Source organism: Peromyscus eremicus, chromosome 22 (assembly GCF_949786415.1).
Source record: "Peromyscus eremicus chromosome 22, PerEre_H2_v1, whole genome shotgun sequence".
NCBI lineage: Eukaryota > Metazoa > Chordata > Mammalia > Rodentia > Cricetidae > Peromyscus > Peromyscus eremicus.
This window is the reverse complement of record NC_081437.1, coordinates 23,995,603-24,013,641: the sequence shown is the minus strand read 5'-3', so window position 1 is coordinate 24,013,641 and position 18,039 is coordinate 23,995,603. Positions and strand designations below refer to the sequence as shown.

At 48.8% G+C, this 18,039-nt stretch overlaps 1 protein-coding gene across 2 annotated transcripts in view; it reads right to left on the bottom strand.

The window, feature by feature from the left end:
* Positions 1-6,550, bottom strand: part of Kif3c (kinesin family member 3C) — a 36,657-nt gene extending 30,107 nt beyond the window's left edge. For both annotated transcript variants that reach the window (XR_009375711.1, XM_059248425.1), the window contains exon 1: positions 4,167-6,550. Coding sequence is in view for 1 of the 2 variants with exons in the window: in XM_059248425.1 (XP_059104408.1) it covers positions 4,167-5,729 (1,563 nt within the window). In the remaining variant the exon portion in view is untranslated. The remainder of the gene's footprint in view (positions 1-4,166) is intronic.
* Positions 6,551-18,039: the final 11,489 nt, after the last annotated feature.

The window sequence follows — 18,039 nt, the reverse complement described above, 5'->3', positions numbered from 1 at the left end:
GCCCATTCAGAGAACAAAGGGAATCAGGAGCCTTGAGGGTGGCAGGCAAGACAGACTGGAAGATGAGTCAGACACTGAATGGGGGCACTGGGTCGGCTCAGCTACACTTAGCTGGCCTAGGGTGGGGGTGGAAGGAACTGGAGGAAGTGGCAGGGGGCAGAGAGTGAGAAGTGATGGCTAGCTCAGAAAGAAGGGAAGAGTTCATTGCAGATGGAGAAAGGACCAGGACCGGTCCCAGGCTCTTGAGGTCTCCGAGACCTTGCCTGCCTGGCTCTGCAGAGTTGTGATAATGCACTAAGAAAAGCAGGGTAAGGAAAGAGTTATCGGAACAACAAAGATGTCAGTCTTGGACCCCTGCTTGGCAGACAGAAGGTACCCTGTGGCCGCTAATACCCGCTATTCGGTTCAATGTTTTCAACCTATTTCAAATGTCCCCATGCTAATGATCTCATTTCATCTTCAGAGAAACCCTGGGAAAGAGGTGGGACTGGATCGTTATAGCCTCCCTGTTGCTGTCAAAATGTTTCCGCCATGGCAGAACCGGGGGCATTGCTGAACCCAGCTGTACCCTAGGGGCAGCACAGGAAGATTGGGTCCTCTCCCTGGGTTCCATTCTGGCCTTGATTCCTGCTGATTATCCTGGGCTGGGTGTTTCAGAAATCACAGGATATGGATTCATTCCTCTCCTGGAATTTCCCAGGCTGCTCAGTTTATATCTGATAACCAGTACCTAACGGCCACCTCACCCACTCCCCCGGGGATCCATGTCACACTTCTGTTTTTCATTAGCTGACAGGGACCCAAGGCTCTGAGAGGCAAAAGCCTTTGGCCTGAGTCCCGTAGGAAGCAAACATGGAGAAATCTTGGGTGACATGAGAAGAACACAGAGCTGGGCCATCAGAAGACCTGAATTCCGGTGTTGGCTTTGCCACTTACCCAGATTCACAGACAAGCCAACATCTCCCCAGCCTTGGCTTTCATAGCTGCCAAATGGAAACAGTGTCCATGACTAGGGATTGTTGAAGGAGTAAGATTAAGATGTTATAGTGTTACATAAAAACAAATTGCTGGAGCCCGGATGATGAGGGTACTGAGAACCGGACCTGTGGTTAAGAATGCTTACTGCTCATCCAGAGTACACAGGTCCAGTTCTCAGTACCCCCATGATGCCTCACAACTTCCTGCAACTCAAGTTTGAGGGGATCTAATGCCCTCTTTTGACTGATCTCTGCAGGCTCCTGCACACACATGTCGCACATCGCTCAGGCACACACGTACAGGTAAAATAAATAAACATTGAAAAAAATTACTTTTGCTGGGTGGTGGTGGCACACGCCTTTAATCCCAGCACTTGGGAGGTAGAGCCAGGTGGATCTCTGTGAGTTCGAGGCCAGCCTGGTCTACAGAGTGAGTTCCAGGAAAGGCGCAAAGCTACACAGAGAAACCCTGTCTTGAAAAAAAAAATTACTTTCATGTAGTCAATGGTTGCTGGAGGAGGAAGACATCCCCCCTCCTCCACAGTGGTCTAGATACCAGTAAGGGGCCCATGCTCTTGTAAGCAACCTTAATGAAACTCATTGGGACAGACACACACACACACACACACACACACACACACACACACACACACACCATACACACACACACATACACACACACACACACACACAGGAGGAGTAGAAGAGGTGTTAATTGGAAAGCATAAGGGGATCAGTGGAAATAGGAGGGGGAGAAGAGACAGTATAAGGGGTAAATATAATCAAAATACATTATATACATGTATTAAAGTAGCATAATGAAAAATTGAATATAATTAACATATACTAATTAGAGAAGAAAAAAAAAACCACCAAATTACTTTGCCAGGAGTGTAGACAACAATGGAAAGAAGTTAGATTGCTTATAAACATGCTGTATGACCCTGAGCCAACCCTATACTGGTATTCCAAGGCCCCTGCCAACAATAAGATTATAATGTTGCATGGATGGGCTATACCACTAGTGCAGGAATTCCAGTTCTGGCCACCCCAGTCTTTGTATTGACCCATCGATCGACTGATCTGCTTGCGTGTTTATTTATTTTGAAACAGGGTCTCATCACGTTGCCCAGGTTGGCCTCAACTCTGGGCTTGAACTATTTTTCTGCCTCAGTCTTCCAAAGAACTGGGACTCCAGATGCATGCCGCTGTGCACAACTGCACCCTGATTTCTTGACTCGTCCCATTACCTGTGTTCTTACATTGTCTTCGATGGAAAAAAAAATCTTATGGAAAGATACCACTCAGTTCCCAAGAAGAACATCTGAAATACCCATCAGCACTTTCTTCCTTTATTAGCCTCTGGGACCCCCACTGCCTCCCAGCTTAACAGGGAAAGGGATATCTTGGAAGAGAAATCAATGACTGATGGGCCAGCTAGGATTTTCCAGTCAATAACACCATGTTAGATGCTCTCCCTGCTAGACAGGCCTGGACTAGCAGCCTTGCCTTTAACATCCTGCATCTCCCAGGTACCAGGCCCTGATCCTTCCCTTGAGGAAGCAGCTCAGAATAACCCTGGTTGAGCTTCTCCACGAGTGAATTAAATATTAAACACGCCAGGCCATAGCTCCTGATGCAGCAGCACATCCCGGCACACAGACAATGCGCACAGCTCGGCTCTCGCTCTTCCACTGGCTGTGGGCTGGGCCTCCCCATTCCTAGCCCACACTCCCAAGAAGAAATAAGACATGGCAGTGTTTGATCTTCCAAGCAAGCTCACGGTTCTCCATATTTTTCCTCCAACCCCAGTGTTGAAGGCTCCAGGGATCCGGAAATGCCTGGAACACTGGGTTGTGACATTTGCAGCACTGGAATTTAACAGGCAGCTGGGGATGCAGCTCGGTTGGTAGTTTATCTAGCATGCACAGAACTCTGGGGTTGATCTCCAGCTGTGCATAAAACCAGGCATGGTGACGGTGCTTGCTTGTAATTCTAGCAACCAGGAGATGGAGGCAGGAAGATAATTAGTTCAAGGTCATCCTTAGCTACATAGAGTTCTAGGCCAACCTAGACTACATGAGATTCTATTTACAAAGAGGTCGGGGGGAAGGGTTCTCTGGGAAGGGGACAGCTCAGGAAGGATGCTGAAGTCCTGACATCTCTCAGGACAATGGGGAACTGGACATAAATGATACAAGGCTTCATTGTGTAGTTCTATTGTTTTGTTCTTTTTTCTCAGATTAATATGGGTCATAGAATTATCAGGTTGGAAGAATCTCAGCGATCCCCCAGGCTAACATCCTACTTTATAAAAAGGGAAATGGACATAAGAGGAAAAGGGAAAAACACAGCCAGTCATTCACTGAGCTGTTGCCTAAGAGGCCTAGACTCTAGGTCTCCGGGATGGAGTCCGGTTCTCTCTCCATCCTACTTCCTACATGACATTCTCAGTCTCCTCCCTCATGACACCAAGGAGTAGGCCTGGCACTGTGTCCTCCCGTGGGTCATTTCCACAGGAAGCAGAATTCCCTCACTCTCACGGTCTGGCCTAGCTACTGAAGACTAAAAGCATGAAGCCTGCAGGTACCAGCTCAGCTCTGCAGCTCTGAAGAATGCAACCTTGGTCCCGTCACTTTCTGAGCCTTAATTCCTCTTCCATAGGATGAGGATTTAAAAGCCACCATGTTGAAAGGCTCCTGTGAAGACGAGGCAAGATGAAAGTGTGGTATTTTGTAAACTGTGAAGTGCTTGCTATCCAAGCATCAGATACTATTAATATGACATGAGGTCTGAAGACACCTCAGAGGGGGTTAAAAAAAAAAAAAAAGTATCAAGGGAGGAGGCCATTGCTCGAATGAGAAGCCACACTCACAAGAGGAGAGATCTGCATGGGCCTCTCATAGATCTAACCAATTCTGGGGCCATTTGCAGAGATGGACAGCAGCAGGTCAAACCATCTCAAGTCCACTGGTTGAAGAACCTGCCCACTTTGCTTGGTGTGCGTGCATGCATGTAAGTGTACCTGGCTACCTAGTACCACAGGACCTTGCTTGGCTGCTCTGGGACAGTCATCAGTACGTGGTCCTAAGACGGCATACCCCACTTCGGCCAACTCACAGGCCCTCCAAGGAAAATCCACCAACCAAAATCCTTGTGGGGACCTCTCTCATCCTCGGGGGTCCTTACCTTGTACTTGGCTGCGAGCAGCTCTGTGGCCTGCTGCTCCCTCCGCAGATCCTCTAGCATCTTCTCCTTCTCTTCTAGAAGCTTCTGTTTCTCCTCACTCACTAGGCTGCGGTCATCCTGGATGGCGGCCTTCTCCTCCTCCAGCCGCTCCTTCTGTTCCTGCAGGTAATTCTCCATGTTCTTCTCCAAAGCTGACTCCAGAATGGGCTGGGGTGGACGGTGATTGTTATTGTTATCATCTTCTTCTTCGGCCACCCAGGCCTCGATCACTGGCCCCTCCGGGTAACCGGCTGGGGCTGACACAGCCTTCTTTCTGCGGCTGCTCTTTCTGCGAGGTCGCTTGCCCAGCATCCCCCTCTTCTCCAGCTGGGCCTTCAAGCGGGCGATCTCTTCCTGGAATTCCCTCAGCAGCGTGTCCTTGGGGTCCTCATTCACCCGGGGTTTGTTCTTGATGTTCTTGGCCCGGTTTGCAAAGCGGAGGGTGGAGAGGCTCTCATCATAGCTGTGAGAAGCTGGACCCAATGTGGCCACCATGATGGTCTTGGCATTGCCCCCCAGTGAGTCCTGGAGCAGCCGGGTCAGTTTGGAGTCCCGGTAGGGGATGTGGGTGCTCCTGTTGCCCGCCAGAGCAGCAATCACATTGCCCAGGGCAGACAGCGAGAGATTGATTTTAGAGGCTTCCTTAGGCCTCTCTCCGCTGCTGCCACCGCCACCGCCACCGCCACCGCCACCGCCGCCACCACTGCCACCGCCAGCCGTGGGCTGTGTGGCCGGCCCTCCAGTGGTGTTGGGACTTGCCTTGTTCTGCCTCTCACTACCAGCCAGGTCTACCAGGTTGAGCTTGCCTACTCGGATATGGTCCTGGCCATCTGACCCCCGCTCACTGCACTCCACTGTAATGACAAAGATGGCATGGGAGCGAGAGCTGACCTCATTCATGTGGGTGCTGCCCACTGCCCGGGTCTGGTTCCCCAGGTTCATCACGTGCTCAATCTCCTTGACGTTCTTGGTGACAAACGAGGAGAGGTCCTTGATATAGACCCCGGTTTCAGGATTCTCCTTCAACTCCAGCCTCTTGCCTGGCTCCTTGGATAGCAGGTCTCGAATCTCCTCCTGGTAGATCTCCAAGTAGGAGGCGCGAACCAGGTACTGCTGGTTCTGGGAGCGGGAGATGTGGGTGAAGATGTGCTCAAAGGCGTTGGGGATAACCCCGCGGAGCTCTGGCTCCACCCAGGTCCCCTGCATAGTGTAGGTCTTGCCCGTGCCCGTCTGGCCATAGGCAAACACGGTGCCGTTGAAACCCTGAAGCACCGAGTCTATCAGGGGCCTCACCGTTTCATCATACAGGTCGGCCTGCTTGGAGCTAGCATCATACACAGCATCAAAAGTGAAGGTCTTGGGCAGTTCCCCGGGTGCCGCGCGGGGGTTTCGCAGAGTCACCTGGCCCAATTTCACGTCCATGGTCAGAATCTGCTCATGACCAGCAGCCTCCTCCTTCCTACTGAGGGGGCGGCACCGGGCCACCACCTTCAGGGCCTCACTGGCCTTGGTCTTACTGGCCATCTTGCGGCTCTGTCCTTCCAGATGGGCCGCTCTGCAGCCTGGGCGGTCTTCCTGTCCTACTCCTAGGTCGGGATCAGCCGGGCTGGCCCAGCCCCCAGACACCGCTCTTCAATCCGCATGCAGCCTCCCAGCGTGGGGATGCAGGGAGTTGGCCCCGAGGCTGCTGCAGTCCAGGCCTCCACAGCTCTCCACCGCTTTCGGTGCACAGACTGGAGAGGTAGAATTAGGCAGAATCCCCAGGCAACCGCGCAAGCAGCTCCTGCCCAAGGGCAGCGCCTGGAACCCGCCCCATGCTGGGGCAAGAGGGAGCGCTACGGTAAACAGCTTCGGCAACAATGAGATAAAGGAAGAGGAAAATGAGATGGGGGTGGGCGGCAGAACCTGTCTTTTCCTCCTCCTTTTCCCCCTTCCCCTAGGGATCCATGGCGGGGGATGCGGGACCTGGGCGGCCGGGGAATCCCGGTCCTCCCGAGGGCAGAGGCTCACCTGGAGTCCTCCCCTCCGGCTGGGGGATCATTCATTGCAGACACAGCTGGCTGCTGCCGCCTCTCCTCCGCCTTCCCCGCCGCCGCCACCGGAGAATGAGAGAAAAACAGAAGGGGATGGGGCGGAGCAGCGGCGGCGAGAGTGATGTTGCTGCGGCCGCTGCGCTGCGGCCGGGGCTAGGTCTCCCGGCTGGGGTGGGGCAAGGGGCGGGGCCGCGGGGCGGGGAACAAGAGCCCGGCGCGGCCCTTGTGCCAGGGACAGCGGTGCATCGCCGCCCGCACCCCGCCGACCCCTCAGGGATGACGGGCTCGGGTGCCCACCCTGGTCCCGCGCCCACCAGTCGGATGCGGCGCAGCCACCGCCCGCCGTCACCCCACCGAACCCGAGCATGCTGGGAGATGTAGTCCTTCCTTTGTTAACAGGGTTCTGTCAGGTTGCTAACGCTTTCTCCAGTCCTCAAGTCGGGGAGCCCCTCCTCCCGCATGCAACCCACCACCCCCACCCCTCCCTCCCCGAGTGTGTCTGCTGAGGCTGCACCACCCACGCGTGTTCTCTCTGCAACCGCCATTCTCGGTTTCTCATTGCTCCTGCCATGTTGCTTGCAGATGGGGACATGTCACCATTCCCCGACTCCTCAGGATGTCACCAGGCCCCCTGGAGCTTAACTCCTAAACATGGTTTACTCCCTATCCTGGTTTGCTCCTGCCTGGCCTTCCTTTTAACACTCTGCTGGAAGCACAGCTAACTGATTCTGCCCCTCGTGCCTGCTCTGGGCTCTGACTCCAACCACTTCTCCGTGACCTTCCCTATCCCACCAAGGCCTGTCCATCTTCTGACCTCCCGGCCTTACCTCCACTCCTCTGATCCAGTCTAGACTCCTGGTAACAGTGCCACCACACTTTTCTAGCTCCTGCTGAGCCCCAGCCCAATTCTAGTCGCTGGATCCCTCTACTAAAGGGGGCCGTATCCTGCAATAGAACTGACTCCGCCATGCTGTGTGCTGGTTAATTTTTATCAACCCAAACTAGAGACCCCTGGAAAGAGGGGGAAGCTCACCCGAGGAATCGCCTCCATCAGGTTGGTCTGTGGGGCATACTCTTAATTTCTAATTGATGGAGGAGAGCCGGCCCACTGTGGGAGGTGTCACCCCGGGGGCAGGTAGTCCTGGGGTGCATGAGAAAGATAGCTGAATGTGAGCTGGAAGCCAGCCAGTAAATAGTGTTCCTCCATGGTTATTATTACTTCAAGCTCCTGCCTTGAGGTCCTACCTTGGCTCCCTTGATGATGGCCTGAAACCTGTAAGCCAGATAAACCCTTTCCTCTCCAAGTTGCTCTTGGCAGTGTTTTGTCACAGCAACAGAGAAGCAAATTAAATCAGAAGCCTTCTTTAACTGGTTTGTTTCCATAGCAGAAAGAAGGATCAAATGTACATAAATAGAAAAGCTTGGGCCTAGCATTCTAGTTCCTGCGTGGGGAATATGTGTTTGTATGTGTGTGTGTGTGTGTGTGTGTGTGTATACATGTGCATACGGGTGCATGCCCATGTGGGCACCTCTCCAGGCCAGAGATTGACCTCAAAAAAAAAAAAAATTAGCCAGTTGTGGTGACATAATGCCTTTAATCTCAGCATTCAGGAAGCAGAAACAGGTAGATGTCTGAATTCAAGGTTAGCCTAGTCCATAAAGCAAGTTCCAGGGTAGCCAGGGCTACACAGAGAAACCCTGTCGGTTTTTTGTTTGTTTGTTTGTTTTTTAATTTTATCCTATGTGTTTTGTCTGTATGTATGTATGTTTGTATCTCCTGTGTGTTCCTGGTGCCCACGAAAGTCAGAAGTGGGTATTGGATCTGTTGTAGGCGGCCTTAGCGGGTTGGGCCAAGGAACAGAGCCGAAAGTCACTCACATCATGTCATAGCGCTCACGTGAAAAGTTTTATTATTAAAGGAGGAAGGGAGAAAGAAAGAGAAAGAGACTGAGAGAGCATGAGGTGCGCGCCCTGGTGGCAAGCGAGAGGAAAAGAGAGAGAGAAGGGGAGGGGTTTTCTCTTAAAGAGGACTTTACGTAAGATGACGTCATGGTCAGGGCGCTGGGCGGGTCCCTAAGGGGCAGGTCTGAATGCTAACAGGATCCCCTGGAACTAGAGTTGTAGGTGGTTGTGAGCTGCCATGTGGGTGCTGGGAACCGAACCAGTGTCCTCTGTAAAAGCAACGAATGTTCTTGGCCACTGAGCCTATTCTTTAGAAGCCCCTAGACTTCATATTTTGGGGGGTGGAAGGGGCAATGTTTCTCCACTCATGTGGAGTACACGGACTGGGTAGTCTGGCTGGTGAGTGAGCTCTAAGATCAGCCTTCAGTGCAGGGATCGTTAGAAATCACAATTCAGTTCCTTGTGTCTATGCAACACATCGTTCAGGTTCTGATCTCCACCCAAGTCTACTCCTCTGCTTCAGCCTTCGCTTCCTAGTGTGCTTAAAAATGGATCCAGGGGCCGGGCGGTGGTGGCACACATCTTTAGTCCCAGCACTCAGAGGCAGAGCCAGGCAGATCTCTGTGAGTTCGAGGCCAGCCTGGTCTACAGAGCAAGATCCAGGACAGGCACCAAAGCTACACAGAGAAACCCTGTCTCGAAAAACAAACAAACAAACAAAACAAAAAAAACAAAAAATGGACCCAGGGCCTAGAGAGATGGCTTGGCAGTTAAGAGTACCTGCTGCTCTTGCAGAGGACCCGGGTTTGGTTCCCAGTGACTCACAGCCATCCGTAACTTCAATGTTCTCACTCCCGCCGGTATCAAGAATCCATGTGGTACATACGTCTGTGCAGGCTAACATCCAAACACGGAAAACAGTGCAGGCAAACACTCAAATACATAAAATAAGAATAAATAATTATTTTTAAAAATGGATTTGGTACGTGTCTATTTTATTCACAGGCTTTTAAAATCGAGTTTATAAAAATGAAAAGAAAATGGAGATAAAAGCTAGGCATGGTATCATCCACACCCAGAAGATGGAAGCAGGAAGACCAAGAGTTTAAAGTCATCTTCCGCTACAGAGCAAGTTCAAGGTCAACCTGGGCAGCAAAACAAACAACAATTCATGGCTCCTGTGACAGTCATTGCTATGCCCAAATTCCTAGAATCTGAGTCAGCCAGGCCAGCAGCTTGAGGTTGAGCTGGTAGCTTGCCCACTTCTGAAGTTCCCTGGCCTTCTTTCCCACTCCGCTGGTCCAGCTCCACCGATGAACTTGGCCCTTGGGCCAATTACTGGTGACGTTTCGGCTGTGCAAACTTTACCTTCCTTGGCGCCTGACTTCTGGATACTGTTTGATTCTTGAACTGTTTCCTTGTGCTTGGCTTGGCTTTGGCACATCCGCCTCTGTTTTGGCTAACTCACCCGCTACTACAGCGCTGGATAAAAAGTCAAGTGCTCTCTCCGTGTCACCAGACCACTGGCCCGGGTCCTTCTGTATGGGAGCCGAGGGTGACAAAAAACAAAACAAAAAAAAAAAAAAAAACGAAAAAAATAAACAAACAACCACCATTGCTTCCGAGATTAGAGTCCCTCTAAATTACTTAACTTCTCTGAACAGCTATTTTCACAGTAGGATAGGAGTGTTTACCTTCCCTCACAGGATTTACACAAAGATTAAGTCAAATGATATATGCATGCACTCTGAGGCCATAAAAGGCACTCTAGAAAGAGGGACCCAGGCCTGGGGAGCGGGCTAAGTCAATAGACCATTTACCTAGCAGACATGAAAGCCTGGATTTGATTCTCAGCCTCTGAAACTCTGGGCACAGTGGCACATGCTTATAACCCCAATACTGGGGAAGTTGAGGCAGGAGGCTTGGAAGCTCAAGGTCATCTTGGCTATATTGTAGTTTGAGGTCAGTCTGGGCTATAAGAGACCCTGTCTCTAAATAAATAAGTTGTATTTATTTAAGAAGTTTGTGCTTTGTGTCTTCCTTACAGCTTTTTCTCCACGATTCTCCCCTGCTTGGTACCCCAGCTGTTCTGACTCGCTTAAGGCCCCTCAAAACACCCCACAGTTTCTCTGTGTGTCCCGGTGCTCCATGCTCAAGATGTCTTCCTTCCTCTATGCCTATCTACACAGCCTCGTTTTCCACAGTTCAGCCTCATACGGCTCCTGTTCACACCAGTTAGAGAAGTTTTTTTAACCGATGCAATTTTCTCCATCTGTAAGCCTCTCCAAAACACCTTGGAAAACACACCCAGAGCCAGGCAGTGGTGGCACACGTCTTTAATACCAGCACTCAGGAGGCAGAGGCAGGCGGATCTCTGGAAGTTCCAGACCAGCCTGGGCTACAGAGTGAGTTCCAGGACAGCCAGGGCTACACAGTTAAAACTCTGTCTCGAAAACACAAAACAAAACAAAAACCACACCGAGAACGTAGAACTTTATTTACTGTGAGATAGAGAAAGAGAGAGATAGAGATAGAGATAGAGATAGAGATAGAGATAGAGAGAGAGAGAGAGAGAGAGAGAGAGAGAGAGAGAGAGAGAGAGAGAGCGAGAGCACAGGTAACTCAGGTCATGACACTCGTGTGGCAAGCACTCTTACCCACTGGCTTCCCATCTAGCCAATATCCTTATTCTATTTTGAGACACACGATCTTTCTAAGTTGCCCAAGCAGGCCTTGAATTTGCAATCCTTTTGCCTTGGCCCCTTGAAGAGCTGGGATTATCCACATGTGCCACCACGTTTGACCTGAAACTCACTTCCCCACACAGGAACTGGAATGCTAGGCCCATGCTCTATTTTAGACAACTTTCATCCTGTCTGCTATGGAAACAAACCAGCCAGAGAAAGCTTCTGATTTGTTTGTTTGTTTGTTTGTTTGTTTTTGTTTGGTTTTTTGAGACAGGGTTTCTCTGTGTAGCTTTGTGCCTTTCCTGGATCTCACTCTGTAGACCAGGCTGGCCTCGAACTCACAAAGATCCTCCTGCCTCTGCCTCCTGAGTGCTGGGATTAAAGGCGTGCGCCACCACCGCCCAGCTTGTTTGTTTTTTAATTTATTAATTTTGAGACAGGGACTCTCTCTGTAGCCCTGACTGTCCTGGAACTTTCTATGTAGACCAGGCCAGCCTGGAAGTTACAGAGATGCCTCTGCCTCCTGAGGGCTGGGATTAAAGGCATGTACCACTATGCCCAGCAATATCCTTGTTTTGTAAAGAGGGCTCAGCCTGGAAGCTTCAGACTGATGAGGTGTCTAGGGAGAAGAAACCAAAATAATAGAGAATAAATTAAAATAATCAAATCAAATAAGAAATACAGCCACCGAGACCCCAACCCTGCAGCCCTGTGACCTTCCCCCCATGCGGTGGGTCGAGTTACCATAAAGGTAAGTGGTAGGTCAGCTGCTCATGGAGCCACCCTTGGCAATGAAAGTGCTTGCTCATTATGTAGCCCAAGCTAGCCTCAAATTCCTGATCTTCCTGTTTTAGCCTCTCAAGTGCTGAGGTGACCAGTGTGAACCACCAGACTCAGCTCAATACAGAAAGTTCTTTGTCCCCAGGGGATTCCCACCTCAGCTGCTTCTTCCAGTAAAGGCCCAGCGACAGTCAGATTACAGCTAAAAAACTACACCAAGAAGACAGAAATCACTCATCAGTCAGCGGGGGCCTTACAAACATTCAAAATGACTAACTCAGGACTTGGATTTACTGTGCAAAACAAGGATTGGCCAGCAGAGGGAGACAAGGCTATGTGACAGAATTACTTCATAGGAGAGTCTTGGCTGTCAATCACTCCAAGGTTATCTAATTTTAGTCCTTCAATGTAATGGAGCTTAGATTTAATTTTTTTTAATTTTTTTTCACGTTCTTTAGATCAATCCTCCACACATAATAGGCAAATATTCCACCACTGAGCTAAATCTTCAACCCTTAAGCCTAGATTTCTTTTTTTAAGCTTGATTATGCTTATGATTATTTTATGTGTGGGGTGTTTTGTCCGTGCACCACATATGTGCAGTGCCCACGGACACCAGAAGAGGGCGTCAGATACTCTGGAACTGGAGTTGTAGACGGTAATGAGCTGCCATGTGAGTGCTAGAAACTGAACCTAGGTCCTCTGGAAGAGCAGCCAGGGCTCTTAACTGCTGAGGGAGACATCTTTCCAGTCCCAATGCCTTGTTCCTGGTTTGTTGTTTTTGTTTGTTTATTGGAGACAGGATCTCTTTATTGTAGTCCAGAATGTCCTGGAACTCATTGTGTAATGCAGGTTCATATCACACATGCCATCCTCTTGCCTTAGCGTCTTGAGTTCTGGGATTACAAGTGTGTATTACCGTGCTTGGCTTTAAGCCTACACTAATGATTTCGATCTTTTTCGTTTGCTGTTGGTTGGTTTTTGAGACAGAATATTAGTAGCCCAGGCTGGCCTTCAACTTATATTGCTGAGGATAGCCTTGAACTCCCGAACCTCGAGGAGGTCCAGTATACTGGGGTTACAGGCATTTCCCACCAAGCCTAGCTACTCAAGCTGAGGTTTCTAAGTGCTTCTCTTCCTCTACGGTCTCTTTTGTTACTGCGGGAGCCTGGGATTTGTCAATCAAAAATTGTATTTTTATTATCTATTTTCGGTTGTTTTGTTTTTCTAATTTATTTATTTATTTATTTGACATCCCAATCACAGTTTCCCCTCGCTTCTCCCCACTGCTCCCCCCTCCCCCATTTTCCGGGTGTTTTTAAGATGTGGTTTCATGTATCTCAGGCTGGCCTCCAATTTACAATGTAGCCAAGGATAATCTTTCTGGTTCCACTTCTCTGAGTACTAGAATCACAGGTGTGCACCATCATAGTCACATATATACATAATAAAGGTGTGCACCACCACAATCAGCATATATATGTAAATATATATTATATATAATAAAGGTGTGCACCATCACAGTCAGTATATATATATGAATATATATCATATGTATATAATAAAGGTGTACACCACCACAGCCATATATGCATATGAATATATATAAAGGTGTGCACCATCAGTCAGCACATATATAAAAATATATATTTTATGCTATGCTATACATATAATAAAGATGTGCACCACCACAGTCAGCATGTATATAAGTATGTATTATATATATATATTTATATATATATATATATGGTGTGCACCACCATACTCAGCAATGTATATATAAATATGTACCATATATAAGTAAAGGCATGTGCTACTACTCCCAGCGTGCTTATGTTTTATTAATTCTCATTGGTTTGTTGACTTTTGCAGTGCTGGGGAAAAAATCCTGGGCCTTGTGCATCCTAGATACAGATTTAATCACTGGGATGCACCCTCTGCCTCCTCAAATTTGAAAAATTAGAAACATCTGGGGAAAAAATATGGGGCTGGGAATGTAGTTCAGTTGGTAGAATCTTGACTATCGTATATGAAGCCCCGAGTTCCATCCCAGCACTGGAAACACACACACACACACCAAACAAACAAAGGCCAGGCACTACCACAACCCCAGCACTCAGGGGGGATAGAGGTAGGGGAATCAGAAGTTCAAAGTCATCCTCAAATATGTAGAGCATTAGAGGCCAGCCTGGACTACATGAGGTCTTCATCCTCAAATATGTAGAGCGTTAGAGGCCAGCCTGGACTACATGAGGTCTTCATCCTCAAATATATAGAGCGTTAGAGGCCAGCCTGGACTACATGAGGTCTTCATCCTCAAATATGTAGAGCATTAGAGGCCAGCCTGGACTACATGAGGTCTTGTCTAAAACAAAATGAGGAGCTGGGCAGATGGTACAGTGGTTAAACCCCTTGCTGTGAAGATCTGAATTAGGATCTTAAAGACTCATACAAAGCCTGGCAGGGAGCGCAGGCCTGTAATCAAAACAGTCAGATAATAGAGAACCTGTCTGAAATGAACAAACACACACACACACAAACACACACACACACACACACACACACACACACACTAAACATGGATAATGAAAAGCAGCGGTTCATAGTAGCTGCGCTGGGCGGCTATAGAGGAGTCATGGACGCCTTAACCGATCTTCACATCAGCTGGGCTGGCAAAGGGCAACACCAGCACTTTTGCCTAATTGTCCCCCCTCCAAAGCCAGAGTTTCCCCGCCCACCCCACCCCACCCCACCCCACCCCACCCCACCCCACCCCACCCCACCCCTACCCCCAACCTGGCACTGAGCCCCGTAGTAGCTCAGATCTCAGTCACACACTATCTGAACTAACTCTATTGTGTCCCCTTCAACACCCATTCCCGTTCCAGAGACTTGCTAGTCTCCTCCTGGGCTCCGGGCCCCTTGTTTTCCTTATCTTCCTCCCAGGCCACTTGGGCTGTGTGTAATTACCATGCGATTTTTGAAAAGATGTATTTTGTCTTTAATTATGTGTGTGAATGTGTGTCTGCAGGGTGGGTATGTGCACGTGAATGCCGGTGCCTGAGGCCAGAAGAAGGTGTTGGATCTCCTGAAGCTGGAGCTGTAGGCCGCTGTGAGCCGCCCAGTGTGGGTGGGAATCAGGCGGATCTCTGTGAGTTCGGGGCCAGCCTGGTCTACCAAGCGAGTTCCAGGAAAGGGGCCAAAACTACACAGAGAAACCCTGTCTCGAAAAACCAAAAAACAAACAACAACAACAACAACAAAAAAGAGCACACTTGCACACTCCTAGCCACTGAACCATGGCTGAGCCTTCTCTCCAACTCCTTTTTTTTTTTAAATTTAAATCTATATTGCTAAACATCTATCTGTAAATATGCTCTGTCCTTAACAATTCTTTTTTTTTTTCTGCTTTGCCACAACAAACTTCCTTGTTAGTAAAACGATTTAAGATTTTTTTTTTTTTTTTTTGAGCTGGGCACTGGTGGTGAATGTCCTTAACCCCAGCATTTGGGAGGTACAAGCAAGTGGATCTCTGAGTTCGAGGCCAGCCTGGTCTACGGAGCGAGTTCCAGGACAGCCAGAGCTACACAGAGAAATGACAACAAGAAAAGAACATTTTTTTTGTTTTTTGTTTGTTTGTTTGTTTGTTTTTGTTTTTGTTTTTTCGAGACAGGGTTTCTCTGTGTAGCTTTGCGCCTTTCCTGGAACTCACTTGGTAGCCCAGGCTGGCCTCGAACTCACAGAGATCCGCCTGGCTCTGCCTCCCGAGTGCTGGGATTAAAGGCGTGCGCCACCACCGCCCAGCCACATTTTTTTTTTTAAAGAGAGGTAGTTTTGGGTTTTTGTTTTGTTGTTGTTTGTTTGTTTGTTTGTTTTTGAGACACGGTCTTTCTCCACAGCCCTGGCTCTTCTGGAACAGCTTAAATGTGGAACAAGACATTTGAAAAATAGATTATCTAAGCAGGCTGGCCTCGAACTCAGAGACCCACCTGCCTCTGCCTCCTGAGTGCTAGTGAGAGGGGCAGGTTTCTGAAAGTGTCTCGTGAAGCCCAGCCTGGTCTCAAACATGGGGTATAGTCAAGGATGACCTTGAACTCCTGACTCTGATCTCCCAAGCACTAGTGTGTGTGTGTGTGTGTGTGTGTGTGTGTGTGTGTGTGTGTGTGTGCAGACACACATGTGGCGGTCAGACAGCTTTCAGGAGTCAATTCTCCCCTTCCATTGTGGGTACCAAGGATCCAACCCAGGTCATCCTGCTTGCGCAGTAAGCGCTCAAACCTGCTGAGTTTTAAAAGCGTTTTGGCCACACTGCGTACAGAGCTACTTCTTTCTTGTTGTTTTTGTTTACATTAGAAACATACCAACTCTTCTCCTTAGCCCGTCTGCCATCCATCAACAAATCCTATGTGAGTTCTGCCTACAAAATCTATTGTTCTTTCTGTATTTATTCATTTTTCTGAAACAGAATCTCTCTGTGTAGTCCTGGTTGTCCTGGAACTTACTCTGACCTTGAACTCACTGAGATCCACCTGCCTCTGCCTCCTGAGTGCTGGGATTAAAGGTGTGTGCCACCACCACCGTCCGGCTATTGTTCTCGATCTAACACTCTGGGCCACCTCCAGTACCCCACACTGGGTCCACCCCATCTTCATCATCACTTGAGCCCTGCAGAAGGGGTCTCAAGCACCTCTGTGTTTGCCCTTCCTCCCTCCCCTTAGAGTGGCCTCGGACCGGGTCCAGCCTCTCTTGGAAACCGTAAATCAGATTGTTTCCGCTGCCTGCTCTCATTCCTCCAAGGGGAAGCTCTGTAGCAGGCTTTCTTTTGGGCCACTAATCTGCTCCCAAATCATGACAAGGAAACTTTTTATTAATTATGAATGCTTGATTTTATCTTATGCTTGTCCCACTTGCTCTTATAATGGTTCCAGGCATTTCCCTCTCTTTCTCCCCTGTTCTCTTGCTCTCTCAAGCCTAGATTCCTCCTCCTACTTATTCTCTCTGCCTGCCAGCCCTGCCTATCCCTCTACTGCCTAGCTATTGGCCGTTCAGCTTTTTATTAGGTCAATCAGGTGCCTTACATAGACAAAGCAACACATCTTTACATCATTAAACAAATGCAGCATAAACAAATGTAACACATCTTTACATCATTGAAGTAATAGTCCACAAACAAACGAAGCTCATCACTTGTAGAAAGTCCAAGGTCCTCGATAGGACCCACAGGCTACACGTGATCAAGTCCCTCTGGTCTTCAGGCTCTCTGTTTCCCTCTCTGTGGTCCAAAAACACAGACCTCCCTGTTCTCAGTCCTAGCCAGTCTATTTCTGTCGTGGGGTCTATGAACTTGCTCTTTCTCTGCCTGTGAGCTTTTCCTCCCTCCACACATGCTCTGTGACAGTGTCTTTCAAATGTCATCTCCACGAACAGCAACAAAATGGAATGTCAGCTTCATAACGAAGCTTTTTTGGGATGATGTTTCCTAAAATAGCCCTCCCCTTACTCAGTATCCATACTCAGCTTTTTCCCTTCACAGAGCTTACAGGGACACAATATGTCACAGCTCCTCCTCTTCCTCCCCCTCCTCCCCTCCTTCCCCTCCTCCTCCTCCTCCCTTTCCTCCTCCTCTTCCTCTCCCCTCCTCCTCCTCCCCTTTCTCCTCTTTCTCCATCTTTCTTTTGAACAGGGTCTCATGTAGCTCAGGTTGGCCTCAGACTCACTATGTACCTAAGCATGACCTTGAATTCCTGATCCTCCTGCCTCTACCTCCCCAGTGCTAGGACTACACACATGCATGGCCACACGGACCCTGGCTGTCTCCACGTCTGTGGATTATCTTCCCACTAGTCTGCAAACGACACAAGACAGTTTCATTCTGTATCCCGGGCACAGAGATAGGTCTGGTTCATAATGAGCTCCCACGAATGAATGGTGAATGGACAGTGAGTAAATGGAGAAAACAACTATTAATAGCCTTCATAAGCGTCATTTCGCATGGCTATTCAACGATGCGAATTATATTACTTTTGTTATGAAACAATATCAGGTTTAAATTATGATTTGACTTGATTGAATATTGGCAATCTCCAGTAGCTGACTTGAATGAAGTATACATTCAGAAAGGTACATGATGTATATGTGTAGCACACATGGAATGCATTAATGTTTTTCAGTCCATTCAGGCTGTTAACAAAATCCCAAAGCCTCAGTGGTTCCTAACCAGCAAACATCTATTGCTTACAGCTCTAGAGTCTAGGACGCCCAAGGTCAAAGTGCCATAGATTCTGTGTCTGGTGAGAGGCTCCTTTTTTCACAGACCATACCTTCTCCTTATGGTCTTACATGACAGGAAGAACAGACAAGAGCCTTTGGCCTGTTCTATGAATAGGGCTGGGAAGAGAGCTCAGCTGTTGGTAAAGTGCTTGCTCGCAAGCT